This window comes from Cardiocondyla obscurior, linkage group LG23, assembly GCF_019399895.1.
Source record: "Cardiocondyla obscurior isolate alpha-2009 linkage group LG23, Cobs3.1, whole genome shotgun sequence".
Taxonomy (NCBI): domain Eukaryota; kingdom Metazoa; phylum Arthropoda; class Insecta; order Hymenoptera; family Formicidae; genus Cardiocondyla; species Cardiocondyla obscurior.
In genome coordinates this window covers 448,434-462,060 of record NC_091886.1, presented here as the reverse complement: position 1 = coordinate 462,060, position 13,627 = coordinate 448,434, and the positions used below count along the sequence as shown (strand labels likewise).

Here is a 13,627-nt window from a genome sequence, read left to right as displayed (position 1 = left end):
GCCATTGTACGTTTCATGTAAGTTATTACAGACATTTTCTGCATCATCGACTTCGTGTTGTAATTTTTTAAATCTAATTTCGAATTCCGCAATGTTTATTATTAAAACTAACTTCCACGTCGTGTCGGATATGTGAAGAAGTCCGTGGTCCTCATAATATAGTTTGGGTTCATGAGTGAATTGTGTAATTGTGTAAGGTGAAGTTTCGATAGCGCCCTTCGCGATGGCAAAAGTTAATCTGAAATGTTTATTAGTTAAGTATATGCGCGTGTATATATATGTTGCTATCTTGAGGGTAAGCAATGTGTGTGTTGCGGATCGTCTTCATCGTGGGAATGAAGGTGCTACGTTGGCTGAAGGTACGTTTTTTATCTTTGGTATAATGTTCAGTGCATGGATTATCATAACTTTCTCGGAGTTTTGATTAATCAAGATTTTTGTTCTTGGTTTCAGCGTTGGAGTCTCCTGTGCGTCCCGTCAGTAATCGTCTGTCGTCCAGCGTGTTACCTTGTTACCTAAATTACCGAAACATTACTAGTGCGTAGTATTTTTTCTTATACGTATACATATTTTGTGTGATTTTTTCATTATCGTTTTTTTTTCTTTTTTGTTTCGTGTGTAGTGAAGCCTCAAGAATATTTTAGCGTCTGCCGGGAGTGCTACCTGGCGTTTAAACCAGGGATATGCCCCTCGTGTGCCGTGCGGGTGTCGCGGCACCAGTTAAAATTGTTATGGCACAAGCTGGAGCCACAGCTTGTGATGCGAATTACCCGGGACCTCAAATATAGGGAGGTTAGGCTGGTGCCGGAAAATTTTATAGGTGAGTACAGAGAGAGAGAGAAATATAGTTTTTTTTTTTGCTTATTGTCTAATTTGTTTTACTTACGCTTATTCTTATTGCTAGTGTTCTATAAATGCTTTCAATCTATTCGTATGTACTCTCATTATCTTTCTACCTTTTCTTATGCTATAATTAACATTACTGTGCTTATATATTATTGTGTACGGTCCTATCCATAGCGCGTCTAATTTCTTGGACCGGCCGCGTCGAACCGTTTCGTCGTAAAGTAGAACGGAATCTCCGACTTTGAACTCGCGTTTTCGGGAATCTTTATCATAGTTTTCTTTTGCTTTTTCTTTCTCGGTTTTTGCGTAATCGTGTGCGAGGGAGTTGGAGGCTCGTAGTCGTTCGCGTAATTCATTCGCGTAATCGTCGTACGAGTATATTTCTTTCGGCGCGGTTTTGAGTGCTGTCGGTAATGTAGCACGGTGTCCGTAAACGAGTTCGAAGGGGGTTAACCCAGTTGCCGTATGTGGGGTTGTATTATATGTGAACATTGCGTATGGCAACCATTCATCCCAATCGGATTGATCTTCGTTAATGTAGTGCCGTAGATACTCGGCCAGTGTTCTATGCGATCGTTCGAGTGCGCCGTTGGTTTGCGAATGATAAGCAGTAGTTTGAATTTTTTCGATTCGTAATAGTTTGCAGGTATTTTTAAAAATACTGCTCGTGAAATTTGTTCTTTGATCGGAAAGGACGTATTCCGGTATTCCGTGTTTGAAAATTATTTGAGTCACAAACGCTTTTGCTACGGTCGCGGCTTCTTGGTTCGGGATAGGAATCGCTTTGCTAAATTTCGTGAGATTATCTTGAAACGTTAAAATGTATTTATTGTTACTGTTCGTTATCGGTAGCGGTCCTACTATATCTAGGGCGCATTTTTCAAACGGTCTAGTCGGCGTGTCTGTAATTACTAGCGGCATTTTCGTCTTCTTTGATAATTTATTTTTCTGGCACTGTTCGCATTTCTTTATGTATTCTTCTATGTCTCTTCTCATGCCTGGCCACTCATGCTGTAATCTGATGCGATGTAGTGTACGTGTGATGCCTTGGTGTCCGCCTATCGGTGTGTTGTGGTATTAGTGTATGAGCTTCGCTTTTTCTTCTGCTGAGTATGTATTCTCTTCTTTTAGTACGTGTACTGGAAGCTTTTCTTCTTGCTGCGGGGGGTTTCTGCTAAGCGCGTCCGCGTTCGTGTTTTTCTTACCGTTTTTATGAACTATTTTGTAGTTATATTCTTCGAGTTTTAATCCCTACCTTATCAGGCGGGACCCGGGATCATTTACATTGAACAGCCAGATCAATGGTTTGTGGTCTGTTACAGTTGTAAATGTTGTCCCATAGATATAGGGTCGGAAATGTTTCACCGCCCATACTATCGCGAGTAGCTCCTTCTCTGTCATGCTATAGTTTCTTTCGGCCTTGTTTAGTATACGGCTTGCATATGCAATCCGATGATCCCTTCCTATCTCCCCTTGGGAGAAGATGGCTCCGATTGCATGATCCGAGGAGTCCGTGGTAACAATAAACGGGCGTAAGAGATCGGGGTATTTGAGTATCGGCGCGGTAGTTAAGTTTTCTTTTAATATTTCGAACGCGTTTTGTTGGTCTATTTCTCATCGAAATTTTTCGTCCTTTTTCGTGAGCATTGTTAAAGGTTTCGCGATTTTTGAAAAATCTTGTATAAATTTTCGGTAATATTCGGCTAGTCCGATAAACGATTGTATGTCCTTTAACTTCTTCGGTACCGGAAAATTTTTTACCGCGGAAATTTTGGAAGGATCGGGTCGAATTCCATTTTCTGTTATTAGATGTCCGAGATATAATACTTCCTTTCGTAAAAATTCGCATTTGTCCGGTTGCAGTTTTAAGTAATATTCTCGCAAACGTTTAAAGACGGCTTCGAGTCTCTTATTATGTTCCCTTAGCGTCGATCCGTAGATGACTATATCGTCTAGATACACGAGACACTTGATACCGTGTAGGCCCGATAAGACCGAGTTTATCATGCGCTGAAATGTAGCCGGTGCATTTTTAAGACCGAAAAGCATCCTGTTGAATTCATAATGTCCCTCGGGTGTAGAAAACGCGGTTTTTTGCTTATGTTCCTCCTTCATCTGGATTTGATGATATCCCGATGCCAAATCCAGGGTCGTGAAATATTTCGCGTGTCCGAGCTGATCGAGTATATCGTTCATGTTCGGAATAGGGAAGGAGTCGCCTATCGTGATATCGTTTAATTTCCTGAAATCGACGACTATTCTCAGTTTCGGTTTTCTGGATGCGTCGGCTTTTTTGGGGACAACTAGTATTGGTGCGTTCCATTGGCTTGCGCTGGTTCTTATAATTCCTTCGTCGAGCATCTTCTTTACCTGCTCCTTTACTTCTGCTTTGTGTTTCTCGGGCAGTCGGTAAGGGCGGCAGCTAATTGGCCTACTTTCCTTTTCCGTAACAATTTCATGCGCGACGGATTCAGTAAAGGAGAGTGGATCGCCTTGCAATTGGAAAATATCGCAGAAGCTTTCGCAGATCTTTATTAATTCGCTTTTTTCTTCTTTATTTAAGTGGTTGACTCTAAGTTGCTTCTTAACGCGTTCTCTTCGTTGCTGTACTGCGGCTGTATTTGGCTTATCTTGTAACGCGAGCGCGCTGACTGTGCATAATTGTGGCTCCGCTTCTACGTGTTCGGCGGGTGTAAGAAATGGCACGGCTGTGTCTCGTGTGTTTAGTACGCTTATTGCACAGGTATTATTTTCAGGAGCAACCAGACAATTGCCTATGAACACACCGGGTTTGAGTTCATCGGCATAGATTATTCCGATTTGGTTGCTATCGGTCACGGCCTGTACTATCGTTTCGCTTCTCGGTGGTAGCGTCGTGCGAACGTATGGTTGTAAGGGGATCGCGGCGCGATTAATTATCAAGAGTCCGTTTTCAACGTCATATACGGTACGTTGCGCTTTGAAGAAATCCATCCCGAGTATCCCGTCGTACGCAATGGGAAATTCGTCGAGCACTACGTGCATAGTGTGCGAGAACGTGCTGTCTCGCAAGTAAATTAATACACGCGTCGTTCCTATCGTTTACGCCTTATGTCCGGTCACGCCAGTTAGGGCCATCGATTCGGTATAGATCGGTGTATCGCCCTTCAGCTTCCCCACCTTGACGAGGGTGATAGCAGCACCGGTGTCCAGTAAGAACGTCATTTTCCCGCCCGTGGCTTGCAATACGGGCAGGGTGACTAAGTCCAAATGACGATTCTTGTTGTCGTCCGAGATGTGTGACACCTGATAATCCCGCGCGGGCCGTGTCTCGTAACGGCGTGTTTCGTTATCTCCGCGCGTATCGTCGTGTGTCGTTTGTCTCGTTGGCGCTCTCGCTCTTTCTTCCGGTACGGTTGAATGCACCGTGGTCGTGCGTCGAGGTGTTCGCGGGGGAACTCGGTTATCGTGTCGTGCTCCTTGCGGTGACTCGTTGTCTCTTTTTAATCTACGACATTCTTCGCGCGTATGATACGGCTTATTGCAATAGTTGCAGAACATATCCGTTGTGCTAACTCGCGGTGTATTTTCGGCCCTGGGCAAGCCGTACCTGGGCGCGTATCTGCCGGTTCGGCACAGAAATCCCGGGTGCTCATGTCTACCGCATCTATTGCATGTTGGCATGGGGGGGGGGCGGTTTGCCGGGGTGCGCGGAAAGTTTCGCTCGATGTACGCTCGCTCGTTATATGTGCGTATGGGTGCGCTACGCTGTCTCTCTTCTGCTGCCGCTCCAGCTATCGCTTCTTGTAATGTCCTGTAATTTCGCGACCGGACGATTGTTTGTAAATGCGGCAACAGACCCGTCTGATAATTGTTTAATACTTGCTTCTGAAGCGAGTTCCATATCCCGCGTTTTTCGTCCGCAGAGTAGTTGGAGTCTTCGCTCAACGCGTCGTATAGCTCGGTTACTAACGTGTCGGCTCGGGTTCCATACGTTTGCGCGCTTTCCCCCGTGCGCTAGCGCAACTGGTTAAATTCTAGCTGGAGGTGTGCTTTACCTCGTCGCTGTACGTAGCCTTCTTCGATTTCACGTATAAATTGCGCGAAATTTAAAATTTGTTTCGATTCGAATCGCGAGAGTGCTCGTCCCGTGAGTTTCGTATAAAGTATGGCCGCCAGTAGTTCGTCTACGTCTTCCGTGTCTACTTTTCGCGCTGCATACTCGCATGCCTTGACAAACTTTTTCACGTTGCTTTCGCTCCCGTCAAACGTGGGTATAAAACCAATTGCGTTTTGCAACGTTAAATATTGCCGCGGGTTATTAAGAGAATGTCGGACATCTCTTTGGGGCCGTCGCGGGGGTGGCACGGGATGCTGCAATGAGTCCGCCGTTTTGTTGAGCCTGCTGCCGTATCTTTGCGCGAGGTATTCGTTTTCCAACTTCTCTACTCATGTTGCGGTAAGCGATATCGCGTCAAGTATTGTCAGCATCGCGTCGTCGCGCGTCGTGCCGCCTTGTCGCGAGATCGGTGAGGAGTGTCGGTACTGCGGCTGTGTTGTATTTGTGTTTGCGCTGGGTTCCGTGTTGCCGATAGAGTTTTCGCCGTGTGAGGTTCGCGCTCTCGCGCCTTCCCTGCCTGTAAGCGAGGGCTCGTTCCTTTCGCCGTTATCGGTCATCATGAATACAAATCGCTGGTCTTCGGGCGCAAATATTTCGCTCACTATCGATCCTAATGACGATCGGCGACTTTGATTGCCGGGTTCCTTAACTTCTCGGTAATTCACAAAACTCGCGTTGCCAGAATACATGGGTACAGGGAGGGAGATTCCGTTCGTAAATTCGTATATTGCGCTATCGCGGTCCAAGATTTCGTCGTCTACTGTTGTTTCGCGGATAAAACTTCGCGTTTAATTAGTCGATCTATACGGGATTCTTTTAAAGATCGGTTGTAGGTTTTCGGGCTCGGTAATGTTGTTCAACCAAGATAGCCGCGACGTGTGACAATGCAAGAGGAATTCGCCGCGGTACATATATTCTTATTCGCTTTTTCGCTTTGCATGCATATATATATCTAACTTACATTAGCGTCAGTAACAGCATGCTGCTTGGTTGCTGATGAGTCGCGATGTTTTCAGCTTGGCTGCTCACACGCTTCTCCGTCCCGTAGTTTGTCTGCTTGGGCTGCTTATCTGCGTGGCTGCTGCTCCGTAGTTACGCTGGTCAGTGGTTGCTCGGGTTTCGCGTCCGGCCTTCTCTGCTTCTTATATTCTTCTGTTTTCCTTTTTATGAATGAGTTCTCACGTCTGTTCACTTGTTTGTTTTAGAGATCCCGCACTACAAGCCGACTAAGGCGGATTAGCTTGCAGCGACCTGATTCCGGAGGGCGGATCTCACCGTTGCCACCAGATGTTGCACCGGGAAGGTGCTGTGGGGTCCGTTCTCCGGATAGTGTAACGGGAAGTTGCCGAATAAATATCTCTCGTTCAAGTTATAGTAGTCTTTTATTTTCCCTTTGATAAATTACAGCTTTCAAAGCCACGCGTGTGTAATACAAATTCTTAATTGCGACTGCTCGTCCGGGCCGCGGCTGCCCTTATATATCTTCTGCTGTTGCTATGTCAAAATTCATAGCAATCAGCAGAATCGCGGGTGGCAACCGCGACTGTCCTCGGACGTCGCGTCCCGACCGGAAATGCCGGGTTACCTTGATTGGCGGTATTCTGCCGATCAAGCTAAACGGTCGCGCGCGTGCGACATTCCGGCGTTATTCCCGAGCCTCTGTTGCTAAGGGCTCGGGATATAACAAATCTAACAATTAGGCGAGATTAATAAGTTTTTCGTTTTCAGAAATACAGCATGGTGGTGGCGAAATCCGACGGGATAGCGTGTCGTCGACGTCTACTTCCCGCAACTCCTCAGATGCGACGGTGCCAATAAACTGGTACTCCGAAGAAGACAGCATTTTTAACGATATCGTCAGCGACGACGACGACGGTGCCGAGAGCGAACAACTCGAACACCAGCTATCACAACACCAGCAGCAACAGCAAGGTGACCAGTTTGAACACCGAAACGAGGTTGGCGATAGATTTAATTATGTAGAATTACACGCGGAAAACTCACGACAATTAAAAAATTTTAAATTACTCGGGCGAGAGGCCACATTTAAAATACGTCAGCCACCCGATGGTCACGATATTTCCCGTTGGCTGGAAAGTGCGTTCCGCGAAATCCACGCGTACGCGGTGCGTTCGAGAGAGTCAGAAAATTATGTAGGCTTAGCGTTTAACTCCGCGAATCTAACCCACGGCTCAGCGGGGCTGTCGTTCCGTCCTGTACAGGACTTAACTCACGAGGATATATGGAATCTCGTAAGTTCAGTAGCACAAAGCGCCGGTGGGATTGATGTCGCGGAAAAATTTAACGTTCAAGTTTTTAACGCGGCGCTTCCCGTCGGCCGCGGAGGCATGTCAAATAAATTAACACACGCGGGGGTTGCTAAACGCTCGATTTTACAACTCGCGAATACAGATAATTTGTGTCTTCCGCGTTCACTCGTAGTGGCGCGAATCTATTCCGAGCGAGGAAATCTGCGCGAGGGAGAGCTCCATAAAAGATGGAATTCCGTAAGATACCGTACCTCCTCGCTACAACGCGAGTTAGCGCTTGAGCTAACAAGGAAAGCCGGTATCGCCATACCCGCAGAAGAATGTGGAATTCGCGAGATTGAGCGTCTTCAACGAGTTCTGCTTGAAGAAAATATCCTAATAAGAATATATAATTTTAGCACGTTTGCTCTCGGCAAAAAACCACTGTACGACGGTGCCGCGTTACACCTCTCTTTAGCGCACAAACCCGCTCATCAATTAAATATAATGTATTACGAAGATTCGCATCACTACAATCCCATACTAAATTTAACCGCCACAGCCAGTTCTCGTAAAGCAGCTTGTCGATTTTGCCACACGTGAAACAAAATATTTTAAAAAATTTATCTGCATCGCTCACAATGCTAAAGCATTCGATGCACAGTTCATTTTGAAACACCTTGTAGAAACGCAGGATACTCGGCAAAAGCCGGATTTAATTTGAACGGTTCGAAAATAATAGTAATGACCCTCGGACGAACAAAATTTGTTGATAGCGTCAATTACATGCCTATGGCTTTAGCCGAGTTGCCTAAAGCTTTCGGACTGCAGGGGGTCGTAGTCAAAAGTACTTTTCCGCATTTATTTAACAAGAAAGAAAACCAAAACTACGTCGGTCCGCTACCTGCTGTGCACTATTATTCTCCAGATCAAATGAAGGACGAAGAGCGCAAACGATTTTTAACATGGCACGCTGAAATGCTGGAAAAAAATACCGTATTTAATTTCCAACAGGAAATAATCAAATATTGTCGCAACGACGTCGACATCCTCCGACGCGCATGTATGGCGTTTAGACGTATATTTTTAGAACGTGGTAACGTGTGTCCCTTCGAGGAGTGTACAACTATCGCCTCCACTTGCATGCGAGTTTTTCACAAAAATTTCTTACGCAAAAACCAAATAGGAATCATACCGGCCGGGGGCTACAGAAACCCTGATTCGCGTAAAGCGCTTCAATGGCTGGTGTGGAGGGAACGCGAACTCGGTCGACGCATAATCCACGCGGGTCGCGATCGCGAGTATAGGATCGAAGGCGTACTCGTTGACGGGTATTACGAGACGCAATCGAGTAACACAACAAAGCGACACGTGTTGCAATTTCACGGTTGCTTCTGGCACGGATGCCCGATGTGCTACCGCGAAAATCGGGATCGAAAATTGGTAAACCGCGATAGCGGTTGTACTCTCGAAACCCGCTACAATCACACCATTGCCCGGTCAAACCGTCTTCGAAAATTAGGTTATTTTGTCGAGGAAAAATGGGAATGTGTTTTTAACAACGAGATGCGAGAAAATCCTGAAATGCAGGAATTTTTCAAAAATCACCCGATGTTAAAACATCCACCTCTCGAACCTCGCGATGCATTCTTCGGTGGCCGTACGGGTAATATATCGACGCTGTGTAAAATTAAAAATAACGAGAAAATTCGTTACGTGGACGTATGCTCACTTTATCCTTTTATATTAAAAACCGGCGCTTTCCCGATCGGTCATCCGGATATATATATCAGCGAGGAATGCATCGAGCTAATTGGCTCACCCAATCGATATAATTTTGACGCTGTGGAAGAACTCGTTCGCTGCCGAGTACTCCCCCCACGCGACCTTTTTCACTCTGTGCTTCCGTATCGAGTGCACGGTAAACTCATGTTTGCCTTATGTCGTAGCTGTTGCGAAACATTCGCTGAAACAGAGTACACGCACGAGCGTAGTGCGTCGTGAGTTCGAGGGTACCTGGGTTGCTTGTGAATTGCGCAAAGCCATTGACCCATGTAGGAAATGTGAAATGGGCCAACGTCGGCCCAAGCCCGGTCACCCAAGCTGCCAAGCTTGGCCGGGGATTGTTAGCCAGGACTGGCCTAGGCTTGGCTGAACGACGGAATGATAACGCCGGGCCGATACTAATGCCAGCGTCGGCCCAAGCCTGGGCACCCAAGTTACGGCCAGTCTTGGTTGCCGTTTCTCAGCCAAAATTGGCCCAGTCTTGTTTGTACGACGGAATAAAATCGGGCCGATACTAATGCCAGCGTCGGCCCAAGCCTGGGCACCCAAGTTACGGCCAGTCTTGGTTGCCGTTTCTCAGCCAAAATTGGCCCAGTTTTGTTATTATTTATTATATTATTATATTATATTATTATATTATAGATTATTATATTACGTTATATTAATTTTACTCTTTTTATTAATTATATTATATATATATTTTTTTTATTGTTAGAGACTCTTTATTACAAGACTTTTTATCAAGCCGATATGCTCAGCCAGAATTGCACTGTCTTGAGCGTCCAGCCCTGGCAAGCCGACGCTCGTGCCGATATTGGGCCAGTCTTGGGCGTCCAACCTTGGCACGCCGATGCTCAGCCAGCATTGTGCCAAGTCTTGGGCGTCCAGTCCTGGCAAGCCGACGCTTGTGCCAATATTGGGCCAGTCTCGGGCGTCCAACTCTGGCAAGCCGACGCTCGGGCCGATGCTGGGCCATTTCTCGAGCATCGGCGTTTCCTACATGGGGAGAAAGGCTATCTTGTAAGAGCTGTAAGCGAAATTTGGCAGTACAATGTTCCAGGCACCAGTACAATTGGAATTAACCAATTGTACTGTTCTGCTGTCGAGTCATTTCGATTTCCTCCTTGTGTACCACGCGCCAAGGCGGTTTATTCACCGATTACATAAACTGCTTCCTTCAGCTCAAACAAGAAGCCAGCGGATGGCCAAGCGAATGCGTAGATGACGAGTCTAAAGAGCGTTATCTACGCGAGTACGAAAATACCGAAGGTATCACCCTCGATAAAAATAATATCGCGCGAAACCCAGGCTTACGGTCGGTTGCGAAATTATACATAAACTCGTTTTGGGGAAAATTCGGGCAGCAAAGCAATCTTCCGAAAACCGAGATTATAAATACCTATCAACAGTTCGCGTCTTTACTCGCAAGCAACGAACACGAAGTAACATCGTTGCTACCCGTCAACGATGAAGTGCTTTACGTCTCGTGGCAGCTACGGGAAGAGGCAATCGCCGCCTCCCCAATGACAAACGTGGTGATTGCCGCGTACACAACAGCCCAAGCGAGACTCAAATTATACGAGTATCTCGAACTACTCGACCAGCGTGTATTATATTACGACACCGATTCCTGTATATATCTAAGTATCGGCGCTCCAAACGAGTACGAACCAACTACGGGAAATTTTCTAGGCGATATGACCGACGAGCTCGAAAGCTACGGTTGCGGGAGCTATATCACGTCGTTTGTCTCCGGGGGTCCAAAATTTTACGCGTATGTCGTTCGTACACCGGATGGGCGCACGCATAAAGTCTGCAAGATAGTAGGAATCACGCTAAATTACAGCAATTCTTTAATAGTTAATTTCAAATCTATTAAATCTTTAATATTACAAAGGGAAAACAAGCGAAGCGAGGAAGAAAATCCGACTGCGATAAATCTACGCTTTAACGCTATCCGTCGCACAGCATTTTACGACGTCGTGACTCGAACCGAAACGAAAGCCTGCGCCCCCGTATTACTAAAACGTAGATTTATCAATAAACATTTTTCTCTTTCCTACGATTACGTGACCAAATAGCTAAATCTTATATTTAAAACAACGTTGCGAGTTTTCCGCTTTAAAATAAGAAATATTGTAAATAGGCTAAAATACTTGTAGTTTTATTTTTCCTTATTGTTGTAGCTCCAAATTATATCATGTTAAAATAAATATTTATTTCAATATTTATATCTTTGTTTTTCCCAAGAGCAATTTTAACCTTACGCCAACGCCCAATTTCTTACTCTTTCTTCGCGCTACTTATAAAAAAGCAACCGCTTTACCCCAGGGGGGGTCTCTACCTGACGCAGTCACAGCAAAAACAGACTTCCAAATTCGATCTCCGCCATTTTCTACCCTTCTTAACTATTTTCAATAATTTTTATCTCGCTTAATATTACTCGGAATAAAAAATGGTAAAGGACTTTTCGTCTTAAAATAACGAGATCTACCTAGTTCCAAAGTTTGTCTACATGACTTTGGGACACCCTGTATATGAATGTATTTTAATTAGTTGGTATTGTTGAGAAATAATTTTATATTATTTTTTATTAATTATAAAATATTATTATTCAAACTGAGTGTGCTATATGGTAATCTAATATTAAGTAAATAGAACGTGCTTTATAACCAAGAAGAGTGTGATGAACCTTAAGAACAAAAGAAAGAAATTCAGATGAATCATAAGTACGTGCGTGAAAGAAATTGTATCCCTAGATTAGAGACAAAGAAACGATAGAGCCAGCGGGCCACTAAATGAATCGGGGCATCTCAGATGCATTGGAAAAGCCACTCAGTGAACATCGTATAAGTACAGTGCATCTCCTTTGTTAATTATTCTTTATATTAAATCAAACAATTATCCCTTTTTTGCTCCAATTTATTCATCCAACTCTACAGGTATATATCAATGTATTTTAATTTTTATGTATTTTATGTTGTGTATTTTGTTTGTACAATGTATTTTAAGTTAGTACCCGAGTGTCTTTATTATTTTATTCAGATAGTACAGAACTGATACTGATTTAGAGTTATTGTCGGCGGAGCCAGTCGGTAGTAAGCAAACCTCGAAAGAGAAAGCAATGTAGTAAATATGTAGTATAAAAATATAATAACCATTTGATATAATAATGTGTATATCAAGTTATCCCACGACACAACAGAATTATATATAATTAAAAATATACTTACTATATAAATTCTGTGCAATAACGCCTATTTTAATTAATTTTTAATAACAAAAGCGCAATTGAATATGACTGATTTAAAATCTAAAATGTTACGTAAAATTTGTAATGACGTAATGTGATATTTAACGTATTAATAAAATGTTTAGGATGTACGTTAAACTCACCGCCATAAATGAAGCTAAAGATAAATTATATTTCTCGAACGTGAAAAGCTTAATTTCTAAATTATTCGCCATTATCATAAACATAAATATACGTTTTATAGACGCTCTGTATTGGTACCATTGCTCATGGAATGCATAATCCGTTATTTCAATACTCTAAATTAAAAATAGAAAGTAATGAATGTTTTATTTAACTTAATTATAAATATTTCATAGTTTAATCCTTTTGAGTTTGTATTATGAACATATAAAGGTACGTATTGCAATCAAAGTTTACCGCATTTAATAATTGTTGCACAGAGTAACATAATATATACAGCTGCACAACTCCACCGACTGCATACATAATATGCAGAAATCCCTCCCACAAAGTTACCGATGGTATCTAAAGTTTCTCGAGAAACAGATCTTATTGATAATATATTACTGACTGGTAAAGTGCAGTAGCTTTACGCTTTCTTTAGATTTGATAAGTATAATATTTTTAGATTAATTAAAAATTGTTACTCACTGAAATTATCATGATAGCAATACAGCAGAATCGAAAAACGCTTATTATATATGTAAAACTGATATTGAAAGATAACAGTTGCCTCAACATTATCATTATGCTGAAATAAAAAATATTAGTTATAATAAAAGTATGTTACATTAAATAATAATATTAGAAATATTTTATTGATTTTCTTTTAAATTATAAATTTTTTTTACTTTAGTTTAACCTACATGCCATTTGCCAAAACTTCTTATTTTTGTATACCGCTCTTTTTGCTTCTCTGTCTTTTATTCTAATTTCTTACCGTACTTAATTTAGTTTAATTTATGTTATATTTATTTTATAACCTAACTGGATGTGCGTGTTCGCGGATCGCCTCCTGGGTTCCTGCGTTGACGCACCCCACATACATGCCCAGCTGCCTCTCCCCCTATTGAACTTCCTCTTGCCTTTGCAATGCAACATTTCTTTATCTCCACTCTTATTGTTTATTTGCTTTTGTTTGAAGTACGCGCATGCACCGCGTATTGCCGACGCTAATTAAACGTGTCATTAAAGTCTTGTATCGGTCAGGATAGCGCGTTTCTGAATCTATATATTTTTCGAACAGCTGTTCATTCTCTGTGTTTTCATGTCATGTTTACATCAACGCCTCTCAAAAATAATGGGTTTTGCGTACGATCTCGGCTTGTTACAACTTATTTTATTTATTGTATAAAGAATATTCTAGAAGGCAATAGAATATTCTTGTATGAC

General features: G+C 43.1%; 1 protein-coding gene and 1 pseudogene across 1 annotated transcript; one reads left to right on the top strand and one right to left on the bottom strand.

The window, feature by feature from the left end:
• Positions 1 to 9,123: 9,123 nt before the first annotated feature.
• Positions 9,124 to 11,690, top strand: LOC139111180 (uncharacterized; annotated as a pseudogene).
• Positions 11,691 to 12,332: 642 nt separating this feature from the next.
• On the bottom strand, positions 12,333 to 12,976 carry LOC139111183 (odorant receptor 67c-like). Its single transcript, XM_070671303.1, has 3 exons — positions 12,887 to 12,976; positions 12,653 to 12,760; positions 12,333 to 12,531 (listed from the first exon to the last, which is right to left on the bottom strand). Exons 1-3 carry the CDS (start codon positions 12,974 to 12,976, stop codon positions 12,334 to 12,336), a joined length of 396 nt encoding a protein of 131 aa, XP_070527404.1. The 3' UTR covers position 12,333.
• Between the last annotated feature and the right edge of the window lie 651 nt (positions 12,977 to 13,627).